We start from the raw sequence: 19,275 nt of genomic DNA on the forward strand, positions 1-19,275 counted from the left end.
TCCTGTCTGCTCTGAGATTTATTAAGTGATTCCCAAATCTAGGAATCTTCTAGAATGCTGGGATTTAGGGGAGGACAAAAAGAGGCACATTCCTATGCCTGAGATCAGATGAGACTAAAGCATCATGGGAGAGAGTCTCCCAGTATAAATTTTAAGTAGAAGGAGGGCAAATTATGTTGTTTTTTTCTTCTCAGAAACTGACAGGTCAACACCCACTTGGGCGTGTGTTGTCTGCTTCATCTGGCGTAAAGACTACTGTTAAGGATTGCTAGCCTCAGAGTCCACTATTCTTGCTAAGAGGTGTTATCTTGATTCCTATGCCTGATGACATAGCTCTACCTGGAGGAGACTTTATCCCCTTGTTTGCTTAAGTTATTAGCACCCACCAAACTATCCAGTGATATGAGGACCCTTCCGGTTGTGAGAGTCTTTAAAATGCTGCAAAGATTTTCAGATGAAGCAAGTTGAATTAGAACTGGCCAGTGTATATACCCCAACAGAGGGAGGCATGTATTTCAGGGACCTCACATAGCCCTGTGTAGCGTTATAAAAGGTGGTATTCGAGAGTCAGCTATCGATCTTTCTGGTATACGACCTGGATTCCTTGCCCTTGCCCTTTATAGCTACAGCTCCTCGATTCCCGACTGCTGTCCCACGGAAAGCAAGATGCAAACTAGGACAGACCATTACCCTGAGCACAAGCGATCCCAGGAAAAAAAGTGGGGAGGAGTTTGGAGGATGGGGAAGCAGTCCAACCCCTGATAAAATAAGACGGCTGGTCAGAAGAAGGATAAGAGGTTAAAAGTCCCGGAGGAGGGCAAAAGAGGGGAAAGGCTGTGATTAGCAAGGAATCAGGAAATAAAAAGCCTGCAGAACTTAAGCTATCAGATCCTGGGTACAAAGACTTGAGAAAGGGAGCAACATTACCCTATAAGGAATGAAAAGAACAGACTCTATGGGAAAGGAAATTCCTGTTTCTGGGTTGTTGGGGGAACCCTCTAGGATGGAAGCTTTGTTGAACCTTGGATGCCAAGTGGGGGTAGAAGAATGCAGAGACTTGACGCTTGTCTTCCCCCGGGGGTGGGGGGTGGAGGGGAGAAGTTGTGCCTGCCCTCGGGAAGAGGGAAAGGTACATAAAGTCTAACCTCCAAAGCAGGAGATCTAGAATATTTGGGGGCTCTCAGATAAAACACAAATAGGGACATTCAGACCTGATTTTTATTTTATATCCGTGGGGGTGAGAGTAACGAACAGCCAGCAAGCATCAGCGCTTAGAGGTAACTTAGGTAAAAGGCAGAGAAGGATAATCCCGAAGGTCTCTCTGGTTGGAAGAGCAAGAGCTTCGGCTGACTGAGAGAAGTAGGGGTGCGGGTGGCAGGGAGAACTGCACATCTCCTTCCCCTTTCCCTTCTAGTCCAGCGCCTGAAACAGGAAAAAAAGGATCTAGAAAGAGGCCATTGCTGGTGTTCTGGGGTTCGCCCCGGAGGTGGGGGAAGCGGCCGGAGCCTTCGCTTGCTTAGGCAACCACCCAATGGGACGAACTAGTTTTTCTTCCTTAAAAACTCTAAGCAGGAGAACATCTGTCTCCAATTCGTGAGCAGGTAATATTTCATTTCATCTTGATTAAAAGAAGTGCTTCATAATGACTTCAAGGGAAATGGCATAGGAGTTTGAGAAAGCAAAACGTTTGCAACTGAGATGTCAAAGATTCAAAACACATTCTAACTCTCCTTCCCTTTTGTCTTCAATATCAAAGGACACTTCACAGTAGAAAACAAAGTGTTGTAGAATTGCTTAACTCTTTTTGTGAAGTCTGCCTGTCTTTAAGTGTTAATAAAACTTTCTTTCCCCCCTTCAGTTCTGCACTCAACTGTACTTTTATCTACCCAGTAAATATCCAGCTCTTACCTAGATCCTGAAGTTCTCAGACCAGATAACAGGTTAACGGATTAAGTTTTTAACTTGTGTTTTCAGTTAGTAGTCCGCATTGGTATAACTAGCATAGTTTAATCTGCTAATCACCAACAGAAGGTGTTCTGGATCATCAGAACGACTAAAGTCAAGGGTGGGCGGAGCCCTGAGGATTTTACTACTGCCACCATTTTGGAATAAGCTTTGCTAGTTTAAGCCAGTAGGATTTTCCAAGTTTAAAAATAGATGGCAGCTATAAATAAATATGTAAACTCCTAAATTTAACATGATGTTTTGTTTAAAATGCTAAACATTTTTTCCTACTTGGAGAGGGGCCCCTTGATTTCTATGAAGGGTAAACTCTAAAAAACCTCGAAGGGATTATGAAATAAATATTTACATGGGGGATGGGCAAAATGGGTGAAGGGGCATGGGAGAGACAGGCTTCCAGTTATGGGATGAAAAAGTCACGGGAATAGAAGGCACAGCACAGGGAATGGAGTCACTCGTACTGCAATAGCGTCGTACGGTGACAGATGGGAGCTGCACTCGTGGTGAGCGGAGTATGACGTACAGAGAAGTTGAATCACTACGTTGTACACCTGAAACTAGTTTAACGTTGTGTGCCAACTGTACTCAAATTTTTAAAAAATGTTTTTAAGCACTATTTACACTTACTGAAACATATCACACTATTTGGCGTTCAGGCTAGCTGCCTCAAGCTGGTGTCCAAAACTCACAGCAATATTTATATTCTATTTTAGTTGCTATTTTGTCCAGTCTTATATATCTAAAGCTTAAGGATTGATAATGGAGAGGAATAATTCTTGATCTTTGCTTAACTGTAGGGTCTTTGGACTTGTGGAAACAAATTCTAGGGAAATAATTTAATATTTTTAACCATTTTCGGTGGACACAAAACTCTTACTGCAGATTTCTCTAATTAAAAAGAGGAGATAATTTAACCTCATTTATCTGAAAAATACACCTAAAAATGTATTAGTGTATTTAGAGTTCTCATATTACTTTATTTGGAATTATAGGTGTACAATTTCAATATTTATTTTGGCTGTAATTTCACGGGCAGACCAGAGACGTAGAAAAAAAACCTTAACCGGGGCCTTCTTTTGGTAAGTAAGATTTTTCCATAAAAACCACATACCTACTGAAAGGAGAAACTAGAGTATGCTGATTTTAAACACATGGATTGTTAAAAAAATATTTCAGTATCAAACAGAAAGTGTTCATTTAAAATATAAGTAAAATGAATCTACATTTTAGTCATGACATCATGCTTAGGAAGACTCGTTTTAGAAAGAGGTTCTCCTGGGACCGCAGGGTGGCTCAGTCAGTTGAGCGTCTGCCTTCGGCTCAGGTCATGATCTCAGGGTCCTGGGATCAAGTTCCACGTCAGGCTCTTTGCTTAGTATGGAGCCTGCTTCTCCCTCTGCCCCTCCCCCCACTCGTGCTCTCTCTCTCTCTCTCTCTCTCTCTCTCTCTGTCTCTCTCTGACAAATAAATAAATAAAATCTTAAAAAAAAAAAGAAAGAAAGAAAGAAAGAGGTTCTCCCACATGGGTGCTATTATATGAGGCAATCGAACACTGAGCCTTCGATGTAAAATGAAAGCCATATAGTTAACTGTAGAAATTCTGGAGTTAAAAAACAAAAACAAAGCAAAACATGGCCGTGTTCTCATAGACCAAGCCAGAGTGATGGGACTCCCACAAGATGGTTTCATTTTGCCCCCATGTTGCTCATTCAACTGCCTTAAAGGAAGTAGCCTGACCATTACGAGAGATAGTGGAAGGTTTCTTTGCAATATTCATTGCCGATCAATTTTTAAACCTAGCTCAACCGCTGTACTACGTGAGTAGTTTTTACAGTAGTAGCCAGCAATACTGTTTTCGGAAAGGGAAGCTTTTGGGCAGATTCTTGAATTACACCTGCTGGATCCTGAAGCCCTTCAAGACCACTGATTCCCTTTTTGTTTCGTGCTCCGGCCCCACTCCAGACCTCCCCGCCAGTTCTATTGACACAATTGATATATAACACTATGTAAGTTTAAGGTGTGTGTGTTGATCTGATACATGTCTATTGTGAAACGATGACCACAGCAGTGTTAACACCACACATAATTACCATCTGGGGGGGAGATGAGAATATTTAAGATCTACTCTCTCAGCAACTTGCAAGTAGATAATACAGTATTGTTAACTATAATCACTGTGCTGTGCATTAGAGCTCCACAATTTATTCATCTTAGAACTGAAAGTTTCTACCCTTTGACCAACATCTTCCGGTTTTCCCCACCCTCCCCAGCCCCTGGCAACTACCATTCCATTCTCTGCTTCTGTGAATTCAACTTTTTAGATGCTACATGAACGTGAGATCATACAGTGTTTGTCTTTCTCTCTCTGACTCATTCCACTTAGCAGAGCACCCTCAGGGTCCATTCATATTGCCTAAACTGGCGGGATTTCCCTTTTCTCGTGGCTGAATTACATTCTATTGTGTATATGTGCACATCTTTATACATTCATATGGATCCATTTCATATGTTTTCGTGTTGCTAATTAGCATCTTTTCATTTCAGCTTGAAGAACTCCTTTCAGCATTTCTTGCAAGGCAGGTCTAGTGGCGATGAACTCCTTCAGTTTTTGTTTGCCTGGGAACATCTTTATCTGTCCTTCATTTCTGAAGGACAACTTTGCTGGAAAGAGTGCTCTTGACGGGCAGTTTTATTCTTTCAGTGCTCTGAATAGATCATCCCGATCTCTCCTCTCCTACAAGGTTCTGCTGAGAAATCCACTGAAAACCTCGAGCGGGTTCCCTTGTAAGTTACAAACTTATTTTCTCTTAGGATTCTTTGTCCTTTGACACTTATTGACACTTAGGATTCTTTGTCTTTTGATAGATTTACTATAATGTGTCTTTGGAGCAGCTCTCTTTATGTTGAGTTTTTTGGGGATCTATGAGCCTCGTGAACATGGGTGTCCAAATCTCTCCCTAGATTTGGGATGTTCTCAGCCATTATTTCTTGAAATAAAAGCTTTCTGTCTCCTTCTCAGACTAAGAAATTCACAGATTGTTTCTTTTGATGCTGTCCTGAAGATCGCCCACATAGGCTTCTTCACTCTTTCACATTTTTTTGTCCTTTGTTCTCCTCTAATGAGATAATTTTGATGTTCTCTGCTGATGAGATAATTTTAAAGGTCCTGGCTTCTTCTATTTTTTTAAAAAAAGATTAATTTATTTGGGGGGGGAGGGTAGAGGGAGAAGGTGGGAGAATCTCAAGCAGACTCCCCACTGAGCACGGAGCCTGCCCTAATGACCCTGAGATCATGACACGGGCCTAAACCACGAGTCGGCTGCTTAACTGACTGAGCCATCCAGGTGCCCCATCAAAGGTCCTGGTTTCTAATTCACGGATTAGTTCTTCTGCTTGATCCATTCTGCTGGTAATGCTCTCTGTTGCATTTTTTTCACTTCACTCATTGTATTCTTCGGTGCCAGAATTTGTGTTTCCTTAAAATTTTCTATGCTTAACTTCTTGTTTTGTTCTCGTATTTGCTGATTTCATGACTTGTCTTTCTGTTTTATTGCAGCCCATTAAGCTTCCTTAACACAGCTGTTTTGAATTCTTGATGAGGTAAATTGCAGAGCTCCTGGTCTTTGGCATCGGTTACTGGAAGACAACTGTGGTCCTTTGGTGGTGTCACGCTTCCTTCGTTTTTCCTGTTCTCTGAAGTCTTGCATCTGAAGTAGCAGTCATCTCCAACCACCTTTACTGACTGACTTCGGGAGAGAAATACCTTCCCTCTGCCCTGCTAGGGAGTCTGTGGCTTTCACAGACTTCCTATGGATATCCTTGCTTCACACTTCTTGCTCCCCTTTGTGGCAGATTTCTTAAGCTTGTAGGCCTTCTCTCCATCATGGAATGCACCAGGCCCGGTGCAAACAGCTCCCTTTTGCTCTCTCAAGGGTGGCGCTAAAGTTTTCAAGTCTGTGATCCCTTAGTGGCCCACAGATTCTGGATGGCTTTATGGTCGTCTGCGAAAGCTTGCTCTCGCCACCCATCAGGAGAACACACAAGGAGGCGACTACAGGATAAAGGAGTGTGTGGTTTAGATGCACAGAGCACGAAGAGTGCCTGTGGGCGAGATGGGGCTTGGAGGGGGGAATCCATGAGCTAAGTGTCCCTAGTGCCTTGTTGGCAGGCTTCTGGATGGAGCCTGCAATGCAGCTAATAGGATCCCTGTCTTTTTAATGCCCCCTCTAGGAGTCCTACCTGCAGCACTCCCCGCCTCTTCCCGCCCCCAGTCATGCGGCTCATGAGCCGGGACTCTGGTGGGGCGAGAGAGAAGTGGGCCTCTTTGGCGGGTCCTGTACTGCTGGGGAAGCCAAGTGCCCACTCACAGGCTCTCGCCTTTTTCCACCAAAGAAATCATGGGGGAGAAGGTCTCTCTTGGCACTGGCTGTGCCACCTTGAGGAAGAGGGGACACGAGTTAAGTCAAACTGTTCCTCTTTCCCACCCCTAGGCATCCAAACTTGTATCTGTTTTGCTCCAAAGGCATGCTAGAATTTCTCAACTGGACCCCTGGACTTGCACCAAGGTCCTCTCATCTGTGGATGACTGTCTAAGGCACCGTTCTCCAAGGACTCTCAGCTCGCAGCTGAGAAGGGCCAGGGTCAGCTCATGAGCCACTAAGCTCAGGAGCCCCATCCGGGACCAAGGTCCGTCTGCCTGTTATCTAATGCACGGGTGGGTGAGATTTGATCCCAGGTCCCGTGGCACACAGTGCTAGATCCCACAGCTTCCACGGAGGCACTTCTGTCCACGGATAGATGCCAAATTGTTGGGGCGGGTATACAAACAAGGGACAACTTATTGGGCCATCTTGCTGATGCGCTGACTCCCTTTTAATACCAAAGTACTGGTGCACTAAAGTGGCTACAGAGATATCATCTGTGGGCAGTTTTTGGTGAAGTTGAGACAGATGAGGGAAAAACAAATGATCTATATTAACCAGAGCTTCTCAGGAGCCCTGAGAAGAATTTAGTCGGTGGCAGTCTTCCAGGGAGACGGTCTTGGAAAATAAACACTGGGCATCAGGCCTGGCCCTGTACTATTGAACTTATACTCTTCATGGAAGCAGAAGGCAAAATGAATAATCCAGTTTTCTTTTATAACAACTCTGTTTAACGTGGAATGGGGCTAAAGGTGAACATGGTTTTCGGAGCTCAACGACATCACACTCCCAGTCGCAAGCTACAAACATAAAAACTCTTGCGCTGGTGGAAATCCTCCCTGTGTCTAAGAACAGAAGTAGCTTACTTTTTCGGTGAAGAAACTCTGCAACCAGAGCTGCCACGTGGACGTAGCACATTGCTGCCTGGAAAGGAGGACAAAGAAAGAACGGTCAGCCTGTGTTCTGGGGTCTTTGCAGGATTGTGTTCAGAACAAAGTCTTAAGTCGTCACCTCTGAAAAATCGCCATTCTTTATGTGAATCTTGGCCATGCTATCCAGCCAGGTTTTCCTGAGCTCTGGGGTGCTTGCATAGGACTTGGCTAAGCTATACTGGAGATCAATGAGCATTTCAGGATCTTTCTCATGCTCCTTCATTTGAGCGGTGGCCATGAGAACGGTACGGATTCTCTTGGTCAAGTCTTTGACTTCTGTGGGAAAAGCAGTTGCCTAATTTCAAAACAAACAAACAAAAAGACATGTTGATTAATATTATCAACGTGCTCTAAGCCTTGGCATCCAATCCTGGGAATAACGTGATTTATGTTCCTCGTTACAGTTCTTGGTATTTGGTTCTTGGTATATGTCTAAAGAGCTTTATTTTATTTTATTTTTTAAGTAGGCTCCAAGCACAGCGTGGAGCCCAACACAGGGCTTGAACTCACAACCCTGAGATCAAGACCTGAGCTGAGATCAAGAGCCAGACACTTAACCGACTGAGTCATCCAGGAGCCCCTAAAGAGCTTTAAATTAATTCCTTTTAAAATGTCCAACTAGCTCAGGCTTCAGAGGCTCTACAGTTGATGGCAATATACCCACAATACATCAAAGCAGGGGTTCTGAAGCCAGACTGGCTCTGAACTCTAGCCTGTCTGCTGTAAATTCTCCGGCCATGAGAATTACTTGCCATTATTGTGTAATTTTAGTTACAAGAGTAACTAAAGATTGACAGCTTACTATGTATCAGGCAATGGTCTAAGTGCCTTACATGTTTTAATTTTTCCAGCAACCCTATGAAATAAGTACTGTTATCATTCATTTAACCCATGGGAAAACTGAGGCACACAGCAGTTAACGAGCTCGGCCAAAGTGTCACAGTTGGTTAAGTCGTGGTGACAGGATTTACACCCAGACATCCTGGTTCCAGAGCAGTGATCTCAGCCACTCCTCCATACAGACAAGCGTACCTACCCCATTCAACAATCACCACAAACACTAAGGTAAAAACCATCCTGCAAACATTTCCACTTCTACAACTAAAAGGTCATGAATCACAGAACACTCTAAAGCATTTACTAGCTTCTCTTGGAGTGTTGCTTTGTTCTCCAAACCCACTAAGCTAGTTCCCTCTTCATCCTGGCCACTATTAAGAAAGTACAATCACGGGCGCCTGCGTGGCTCAGTTGTGTCTGCCTTTGGCTCAGATCATGATCCCGGAGTCCTGGGATCGAGTCCCACATCGGGCTCCCTGCTCAGTGAGGAGTCTGCTTCTCCGTCTGCCCTTCACCCTGCTCGTGTTCTCTCTTGCTCTCAGATAAATAAATAAAATCTTAAAAAAAAAAAGAAAGTACTATCACTTCCTCTTAACTCCAGTCCAGTAATCACAATTATCTGTAGGATTCAAAGATGAGTAAGGGACAAGTAAAGGGGGGTTAGGGAGCTTTCCAATGTGAATATAACTACATGTGGAGGACACGGTTTTTAAAAGTACGTTCTTGATCCCTTTAAAAATAATAATTGTGTCCAAGAAGGTTCTTCCTTTTTTTTTTTTAACTTTTATTTAAATTTAATTAGCCAACATACGGTACATCCTTAATTTCAATCCCATTTACTGGGGTAAAGGCACACCTTGTTGTCATAGGGTTTAGCGGTAATGACAGCCCTACCAGAATAAAACTAAGAAATGAGTCATGACAAAGATTCTTATCAAAGTCAGCCACAACAGACCTTGCTTACTTTGAGAAAGAGGCTAATCCGACTTTCATATAACATAGAATTAAGAATGGTAATAACTGGTAAAATAAATTTCAGGGTGGAAGACCCTAAATGACACCAATTGTTTCTGTAATCGTGGGGTTAGGTGGAGCATACATCTTGCAGGGAACCAGAAGAACTGGCTGAAAAGCAAACTTTCCCAGCCTGACAAGGGCTGGCACTATTCAGTGGGGCTGGGTTTTTTTTCAGCCTAAGCAACATTCCTATGGGAATTATTTTTTTGGTACATAGACTCTACATGCTCCAAACATCAAGTATGCTGTGACTGGGAGCCTTTTTTTTTTCTTCCAGTTTTTTTACAAAATATTGTTAAATTATCCTGGAGGATGACCTTTCCCAAGAATGGGGATGATTCCTTTGGGACGAAAAGTCTTCTACTGGCAAAAGATTCTTTTTCCCTTGCACACATGCATCACTGGAGAGCAGAAACTGTTCTCCGTGCAACAAGACAAGTACATTTGTACAGTGTTATAGGTTGTCAGTATATAGGTGAGAATGAGGGATGGCGGTCAGGGTCTTGGGCTTGGCCTTAGCCAGCTGGTACCTAAGAACAACAGTCTTGGGTTTGCCAATATGTATCTAGGGCAAGCCATAAGCAGCGAACGGAGGATTCCTGGAACCCAGGGCTTCAGTAACCGATATCATAAATGGTAATAACTCTCCGAACGAGAAGCCATTTGTTTTCTGAGCAAGTTTAGAAATCAAGCTCAGAAAAAAATTCCAATCCTACCAGCTATAATAACTATGTATCCACAATACAGTCATTCCTCCATCCAGTCAGATAATTTTGAAGATGTGCGGCGTACCAGGCCGTGTTCTAGGTGCTGGCGACACAGAGCTGTACGAGACAACGCCCGTGTCCTATACACTCGACCCTCTCAAGAGCTGGGAGTCCAACGACAGCGTAACTAGAGGAGTGCGAACTTCTCTGACACGGAAGGTGGGTCTAGTTTACTCCTTGAAGTGAGCACATACCTTCATGGGTCTGTCACTGTTGGCAAAATTATTGATGATGAAGAGGGACTCCTGAAATCGTGACCCTCCGCTAAGCGCCACGTCGGCTATCAGCTGGCTCACCGCGATGATGATCTGTGGAAGGAAGGACACGCTGTTGAACAGAGGCTGCTTATTTTCATCATGGTGGAAGCCCATAAGCAGCCGTATCAACTGTTCCTTTGCAAAGTGCTACCCGGTTCCATCGTAATCTGTTTTCTTCAGACATGAGGGTTTACATTCTTCTAGCGAAAGAGCGACTTCAAAAGGCCCCAGTTGCAAATCATATTCTGCCTTTTCTTGGTTAGATGCGAACGACTGTTCACAACTCCTAGCACAGCTAGATCTAAAACGGCTTACAAGATCATGAACTGATAGGACGGCGGTCAGGTCTCCGCGGTGACTCTGCGGGCTGGGTAATCACTATGGCAAAGCTGGGGACAGATGACATTTTTCTTGGATGGTTTCTCATTGCCTTTCACTAGTTGATTTCAGCGGGCCGGACTCCCAACGGCGGCCCCTCAGCTCCCTTCCTGGTTTCTGGCTCGGCTCTCTCCAGTTCAGACGGCAGGACACAGAAGGGCCTTAGGTGGTGGTTTGAATCTTTCAAGCTCCCTTGGATGACCGCCTACACGACTCATGCTACGGGGTTGCTGGCTGGGTGCTTTATTTCCGCTTGCGGGAAGCAGGGTTCTGGGGGAGCTGTGAGTGCAGGCTCTGGAGTCAAACTGCCTTAGATTCAGCTTTCGACTTAATCGATTCTTCACTGGGTGCCTTTGGGAAAGTTATTTCCCCCTCCTGTGCCTCACTGTCCTCATTGGTAATACGGGGAGGATGACAATACTGATACTTGATATCAATACTTGATAGCGCTGTTATGAAAGTGAAAGAGATCATCATGATAATACTAGTTAACCCTTCATTGAGCACTTACTGTGTGCCAGAGATGGTTTTAAGTCTTCCCATTTATTAATGCATTTATATTTCAACACATGACTCGAGAGAACTGATGTTCTGACCCCGAAGAATGGACCTTAATGGGGAATTGCAGGCATACTGGCACGTTTACTACAGAAGTGTTTTGGGGAAGGTGGTCTTTAAGTGGCGCCTCATAAAAGCAAATAGCAAAAGCCCTAACAGGTAACGCTGGCCCTCGTAGCCCAAAGTAACTATGTGGCAGATTTTTATAGGAAGCATCTCCCTCTGTCAGATTTTCCCATTCCCAATGACGTTTCTAGAACGCCGTTTATGGTTGCTTCCCCATTTCTAACCTAGTCTCCAATAAACAACACCAATGGAACAGACCATGGCTGGGAACAAGACGGAAATACGACCAAGGATTTCCCATAGGGCAAAGATGCCTAGTGAGTCAAGGAGTCCCATCCGTGGTTTGGCTCAGAGCGGTTTCACCCAACAAGCAAAAGAAATGTAGATGTTAAATGACAACTACCACGCGCTAAGTGCCCCTTACACACGTGCTAGGCACGGTGCCTGGCACTACAGACTTTCTGTTTGACCCTCACGGCAGCCCTGCAAGGTGAACTATACCTGCTTCATTTTACAGATGAGGCAAAGAGCTCAAGACAGACTGAGTCACTTGCTTGGGGTCACACAGTAAGTAGTAGCTGAACTGGGATTTAAACCCAGGTAGGGGGGCGCCTGGGTGGCTCAATCGGTGAAGCGTCTGCCTTCGGCTCGGGTCATGATCCCAGCGTCCTGGGATCGAGCCCCGCGTTGGGCTCCCTCTTCAGCGGGGAGCCTGCTTCTCCCTTTGCTCCTCCCCCTGCTCATGCTTTCTCTCCCTCTCTCTCTCTCTCAAATAAATAAAATCTTAAAAAAAAAAAAAAACCAGGTAGGTCTGATTCCAAAGTTCAGGCTTGCCACTAAACCTGGAGCCGTCTCTCATTTTTCGCTAACTGGGCATGCTGGAACAGGAAAAAACAAACTAAATTACTTGTTACGGTAACAGCCAGTTATCAACCAGCTGTGCTATCTAACAGAGATTTTGTTTGGTATTTCATCATTTCTTTTAACCCTCACGAAACCCTGGAGGTAGGCACAGACATTTACCGCCAGCGTGCACACGAAGCAGTTGAGGCACTGAGAGACTATGGAGGTGCACACGGTCACACAGTGAGCGGCACTCCCGGAATCCGAACTAGAGTCCGTGCCCTTGACACCCACGCTCTAGAGCAGGGCTGCCCGACAGAAATAGGGTGTGAGCCACAGAGGCGACTTTAAACTGTCCAGTAGCCACATGAAAAGGTAAAAAGACACAGGTGAAATGTAATAAATTTCACTTAACCCAATTATGTCCAAAATATCACTTCAACACACAGTCAATATAAAACAACTGAGAATTTTTACTTTTTTTTTGTACTTGGTCTTCAAAAGCCAATGTGTAGTCTATATTTACAACACATCTTTATTTGGACTAGCCAGGTTTCAAGGGCTAACTGGCCATATGTGGCTAAGAGCTATTGTACTGGACCGAGTATCTTTAGGTCTTGAGCTAGAGGCTAAAGATTGAACCAAGAAAGAACAGGAGTGGGGGCACCTGGGTGGCTCAGTCGGTGAAGCGTCTGCCTTTGGCTCAGGTCATGACCCCAAGGTCCTGGGATTGAGTCCCACATCGGGCTCCTTGCTCCTCCCTCTCCCTCTGCCCCTCCCCCCCCAATGCATACTCTTTCTCTCTCAAATAAATAAATAAAGTCTTAAAAAAAAAAAAAAAGAAAGAGCAGGAGCATTGATTTTCACAGACCTGCAGATGTGTCCTCAAAAAGGTTTTCCTTTTGGTATACTCAAAGTTGTTTCTCATCAGAAGATACAAAAGTGCAGATGCTTCGTTCCTCGTCGAGCTAATCTTCGAGGTGCAGCACTTCAAAACCTCATAGCAAAATGCAGCACACATGTTCACCCTTCCTTTGAAAAAGGCTGAGGGAAACTAAAGAACAGGAAAAACATTAAGTATCTGAAAACCCAATCACAAAAATCAATCAACTATCAAATGCCTACTATATTCTCTCAAAACTGTACCGGGTGCAGGGGCGCCTGGGTGGCTCAGTCGGTGAAGTGTCTGCCTTTGTCTCTGGTCATGATCTTGGGATCCTGGGATCAGGCCCTGTGTCAGGCTCCCCACTCAGAGGGGAGTTTGCTTCTCCCTCTGCCTCTCCCCCAGGCTTATGTTCACCCTCTCTTTCTCTCTCAGATAAATACATAAAATCTTTAAAAAAAAACAAAACCCTGTAGTGGGTGCTTTGAGGATACAAAACCAACACAAGGCTAGGGCTCTGCTCTAGAGACCCAGAGACCGGCATGTGTTAATAACAGAACAATTCAGGGGCACCTGGATGGCTCAGTCAGTTGGGCGTCTGCCTTGGGCTCAGGTTGTAGTCCCGGGGTCCTGGGATTGAGCCCCGCATCAGGCTCCCTGCTCAGCAGGGAGTCTGCTTCTCCCTCTGCACCCCACCCCCCACTCATGCTCTCTCTCTCTCGCTCGCTTGTTCTCTTGCTCTCAAGCAAATAAAATATTTTAAAAAATAACAGAACAATTCCAGTCCGTATACAGGTCAGTACAAAAATGTGCGGTACTGACTATAAATGTGACGGACCCGAGAAGAACTCACAGTGGTCTGGAAGAGATGATGAATAGGTTCTTGATACTATGTATTTAATGAATGGCTGGGAAGGTGAATGACTGATGGGTGTCAGTTTGGGCTTTGACAATGGGAAGGGCAATCTGCGCTGCTTACTCTTTTGCTTTATATTTAAACAGTTCCGTACATTGTGAACTCCCAAATGCTGAGAAAATTATAGTGGGCATCTATCCATCAAGTAAAGCTGTTCTCTTAGCGAAATGAGGCAGACGTGAGATGTGCACCCCCAAGCATACACGCGTGCATTTTCTACTCGCAAAAAGCGTGGAGTAGAAGACATTTTGGCATTAGAGTACAGAAGTGATGCTCAATCTTCAAGACAGCCAAATGGCTATTACTTGGAAAATGTATTCAGTCTGCATTGTGGAAGAGAAACTGTTCACACGACATAGGCTGCTTACGATCTCCCATGCGTCCATTCCGACGGAAGCTTCAGGTGTACACAGTGGGTTTTTTCAGGGAGTGTGAAGCTAGAGGGCCACCCTTTCAAAATCATTCCTTGGCAATCCTGAATTTAAAGCCATGTTACAGGAAACCCCCCCTTTTTTAAGTCATCTCTACACCCAACGTGGGACTCAAACTCATGACCCCGAGATCAAGAGTCACATGCTTTACTGACTAAGCCAGCCAGGCATCCCAGGAATCTACTCCTTTTTATCACCTTAACACCAAATGCAAATGCTGTGCAGATAATGAATGTTTAATGAATGTTTTCTGATCGGCAATTGGGAAGTCCAGTCAATAGTTTCACCAGATTAGACCACATCTTGCCGGGCAAGATATTCTAGTATGAGAACAAAGGTGTAAGGGAGGGCACTGGAGTAGTGTAGTTAATCCACTATAATTAGCCTCTACCTCCACCTACTTCTCTGACTGGGCAAGGGCCAGAATCATCAACGACCTCCTGCCAATCCCAGTGGGCTCCCTTTCCCCCTTATCTTATTAGACCACTCCATACCTCATAATAATGGCAGGACTGTTTTCTCCTTTGGCTTCCATGATATCCCTCTTTTTTGCCTTTCTGCCCACTTCCATAGCTGTTCCCTCTCATCTCCACAGATTTCTTTTCCAGCCCCTTCTAGATTGTTTTTCTCCAATGTACTGCTTGCTCTTGACCTCTTTTTTTGTTGTTGTTGGTTCTTCCTCTACATACTCTCCAGGGGAAATTAAACCACTCCCATGGCTTCAATTACCACTCATATTCTGATGATCTCCCTAGTCTACTATGCTCCAGCTAAACTGGGCCTTTCAGTTCCCAGAATTTTCAGTTCTTTCCCAGCTCCGGGCCTTTGCATACGCATGTCCTTCTTCCTAGAGTGCTCTTCCTTGAGCTTTTCAAACACTTGGCCCCTTTTCATACTTCAGGTCTCATTTTAAAAGGGACAAGCCTATCTAAAGTAAGGTACCTCTGGGGCACCTAGGTGGCTCAGTTGGTTAAATGTCCAACTCTTGATTTAGGCTCAGGTCATGCATGATCTCAGGGTTGTGAGATGAGGCCCGGCATCGGGCTCTGTGCTAGGCATGAAGCCTGTTTAAGATTCCCTCTCTCCGTCTTCCTCTGCTCCTCCTCCCACCCCTACTTATGCATACTCTCTCTCTCTAAAAAAATAAAACTAAAGTAAGGCATCTCCTACAAATCATTATTCTCTATCTTAGCACCTTGGTTCCTTCCTAGAACTTTTTTTTCTTTAAGATTTTATTTATTTATTTGACAGAGAGAGAGAGACCGCCAGCGAGAGAGGGAACACAAGCAGGGGGAGTGGGAGAGGAAGAAGCAGGCTCCCAGCGGAGGAGCCCGACGTGGGGCTCGATCCAGAACGCCGGGATCACACCCTGAGCCGAAGGCAGACGCTTAATGACTGAGCCACCCAGGCACCCCCCTTCCTAGAACTTTTAATTACCATTTTACTTACTTGTTTATTTTTCCCCCCAACTCCACTAGACTAGAAGCTTCATGAGGGCAGAGACTATGTTTCTTTTGTATCCCCACCATTGTATCTCTAGTACCCAGTACAGTGCCAGACAGAGAAACGGTGTTCAATAAATACAGGGTGGGTGGATGGATGGATGGATGGATGGGTGGACGATGACTTCAAATCTAGCTTTCTAATCCAGATCTCTCTCCAGAGCAAAGATCTACATATCCAACTGCCAATCCTGACAGCTCTAACTGGATGTCCTAAAGGCACCTTAAATTCAACAGGTCCGCAAAACAGAACTCATTAACTTTTACCCCAAATGTAGTCTTTTCTCTGTATTTCACATTACCCACCCCGCTTCATCATCCAGTCAGTGAACTGATGACCAAATCCTCTCAATTCAATTTCTTTACCGTGTCTTATGTCTGTCTTTGACTCTCCACCTCCACGGTCATTTTCACCGTCGCTAATACTTTAGGTCCTCATCTCTTATCTAGCTTATTGTAGTAAGTCTCTTCCTGCCTTTATTTAGGATTGCCACCAATCCACCTTCCACCCTACTGCTGAGAGTTTTCCACGCCGGCACCAATCTGCTCTTACTACAAATCTAATCATGTTGGTCCCATGCTCCCGGAGGGCTAAAAGATGAAGTCTAACTCCTAAGATGAGTACATAATCACCTGGTCCCCATGAACCTCTTCAGTCTCATCTCTCTCTCACTCAGTCCCTGCTAAGTTCTATCGCTACCGCCGTGAAGAAACTTTTGCTAAATTAGAACATTTCCCCTCCTCCTGCCCACCCTCAGTTCCCTGTATAGACTTCTTTTATTCTAGCAGTATTTGTGGATGTGCGTGCATAAATGTGCGTATGTTTCCCTCTACTGGACAATAAGCCCTTGGACTGTATCCTGACACAGTGTCTAACACCAGTAAGTTCCTACCCGGTAACTGTTTGGTTGATGTATTATTTCTGAATCTCTTTCCCTTAGTTGCTTATAACATGCTTGTGTTGAATTCAATTCTCCACATACATCTTTATTCAAAAATTATATTAAGGAGGGGTGCCTGGGTGGCTCAGTGGGTTAAGCATCTGCCTTCAGCTCAGCTCATGATCCCAAGGTCCTGGGATTGAGTCCCGCATCGGGCTCCCTGCACAGTGGGGAGCCCGCTTCTCCCTCTTCCTCTGCCCCTCCTTCCACTCGTGTTCTCTCTTGCTTCCTCTGCTCTTCCCTCCCTCAAATAAATAATTTAAAAAAATTATATTGGGGTGCCTGGGTGGCTCAGTCAGTTAAGTGTCTGCCTTAGCCTGGGGTCATGATGTCAGGGTCCAGGGCTCGAGCCCCACGTTGGGCTTCCTGCTCAGTCGGGAGTCTACTTCTCCCTCTCCCTCTGCCCCTCTGCTCATGCTCTCTCTCTGTGTCAAATAAATAAGTAAAATCTTTAAAAAATAAAAAAATTACATTAAATATTAAATACTTAATATTATTAAATATTAAATATTTAAATTACATTAAATAAAAATTAAAAAATACATTAAAAATCAACCTTCAAATCCACCCAAGCTCCATGTCGAGTAAATGCAATAAGCTACCACACAATAATGATGGACCAGGTTGTCCAGGCTCAGTTATCCCACTACACAAGTCAATTAATTGAATTTCTTTGTCTTGTTGGAGTTTCATACCAGAGTAGCAGCCTCGACCGTAGCTTTCCATAATTGTAACTCCATCCTGGTTTATGATGCTTTTTATTACGTTTAAAAGCTATCAAAAACAGAGCAGAAATAAATTTTGGCTCTCTGTTTCGGTCAGATTTATTCCTAAAAGCCTGGTCTGAGGTTAGCGTTGAGATGAGGTACACAGCCTGAACATTTAGAGCCCACAGACGCAATTAGCATTGAAGGCCGAATTCATTCGTCCGAAGGCGTATTGAGTGCCTACCATTTGCAGGCTATGATACAAGACCCTGGGGTTCGAGAACCTGATCTCCACTTTCCACGGGCTAATACCGGAGTGCGAGGATTAACTTCTATATCCTCGGCAGGAGAATACTTTCAAAAGACGCGCACTAGAAGAAAAACTGGCGAAGTTGGTAATTTGAAAATGATACTTTTCATCGGAGCCCGCTGAAAAGGGGAAGGAGTGGCGATGCGGAATAAAGAGCGTGTCCAGACTTTACGGGGTTCTTGGATGGGCCCTCTTCGTGTATTTTGCCGTTCTGTACCCGTACATACAAAGGCGGGACCTTCATAGCTTCGTGATCTGATGTTCGTGGATGTCATCCCATGCCCCGAGCTGCCCTCTTTCCTGGCTGCCACGGAGGGGGCCCGCGAGCAGCTATGAAGCTCTCCTCCTTACCTTACTGATGAAAGCTCGCAGCGAGGCAAAAACATGTTTCAGCGACACCTCAGATTGTCCATTTTTAAGGAAAGCCAGATGAATATCAAATACTTTTTTCATTAATGGGTTGTGGCCATCATTATTTAAAAGTTGACTCTACAAAACATAAAAAAAAAAATTGGGGGGCTCCTGGGTGGCTCAGTCGGTGAAGCGTCTGCCTTTGGCTCAGGTCATGATCTCAGGATTGTGAGATCAAGTCCCAAGTGGGCTCCGTGCTGGGTGTGGAATCTGCTTAAGATTCTCTCTCTCTCTCTCTCTCTCTCCCTCTGCCCCTACTCCGCCCTCTCTCTCTCTCTCAAAAAAAAGTAAACTTGGAGGGCTGAAGCAATTAACTGCATTACATAGAGAAGAGGGAAGAAAATAATTAACTGTAACTTGGGAAAGCAAGCAAGATTTTTCACTTTTGAGTTCTCCCGCTCACATTACAGTATGTGACAGTTACATCATTTTTACCCTTCAAAGCACTCTCCTGGGACCTCATTTTACTCCCTCAACAACCTGCAAGATCATGGCTTTTGCCTTCTTTTTAAAATCCTAGCAATGCCGATTTGTGTTGAGAGGCAAACATCTGAGAAAAAGCACTGAACGCCTGGCCAGGGAAGCCAGCCAGCCTGCCTGGCCACCGTCAAGCCTGACAAAACACCTCCTCACCATGGGCATTTGGGCAAACCGGTTCAATCCTAATTCGAGCTAAAAATGACTGCATATATTAATAAAAGTGTGACAGAAAATGGGTTTTCAATACACACAGAAAATCAAACCACAGAAGTTCAGAGGTAGAAGGAAGCTTAAGAGCAAATGAGTCCCAACCCCTCCCTTTATGGATGTGGCAAGTGAGTCTCCGAGAATCCCCAAGGTCGCACAGTAGCCAAACGAGGTCTGCCATCCAAGTTTCCAGACTGTTCATTCGGGGCTTTTCCACTACACTACACTTCCTCTGACTAATTGGTTTTTGTAGAGTGCTTTCTTTATGACACCAACTGAATTTTGACTTCTCATTTTTACCTTGAAACACTGGGTGAAAAATGAGATGGTATCTAGCACTGTTAGGGAAACTTCCGTAGCAGTATTGCCTTCAAGAAGGGCCTGATGGAAAATGTCTGCTTCGGTTGTCGTAGAGCCTAAGATTAAAAAAAAAAAAAAAAAAAAAAAAA

At 44.6% G+C, this 19,275-nt stretch overlaps 1 protein-coding gene across 2 annotated transcripts in view; it reads right to left on the minus strand.

The window, feature by feature from the left end:
* The window catches only part of DOCK11 (dedicator of cytokinesis 11), a 137,147-nt gene that overhangs the window by 31,589 nt on the left and 86,283 nt on the right, over positions 1-19,275 (minus strand). For both annotated transcript variants that reach the window (XM_040628803.1, XM_040628795.1), the window contains 6 exons: positions 19,127-19,242; positions 18,080-18,217; positions 12,910-13,092; positions 10,131-10,244; positions 7,395-7,610; positions 7,250-7,307 (listed from right to left, as the gene is read on the minus strand). In XM_040628803.1, the coding sequence (XP_040484737.1) occupies positions 7,250-7,307; positions 7,395-7,610; positions 10,131-10,244; positions 12,910-13,092; positions 18,080-18,217; positions 19,127-19,242 (825 nt within the window). The remainder of the gene's footprint in view (positions 1-7,249; positions 7,308-7,394; positions 7,611-10,130; positions 10,245-12,909; positions 13,093-18,079; positions 18,218-19,126; positions 19,243-19,275) is intronic.

The sequence above is a fragment of the Ursus maritimus genome (genome assembly GCF_017311325.1).
Source record: "Ursus maritimus isolate PB19 chromosome X unlocalized genomic scaffold, ASM1731132v1 scaffold_X1, whole genome shotgun sequence".
NCBI lineage: Eukaryota > Metazoa > Chordata > Mammalia > Carnivora > Ursidae > Ursus > Ursus maritimus.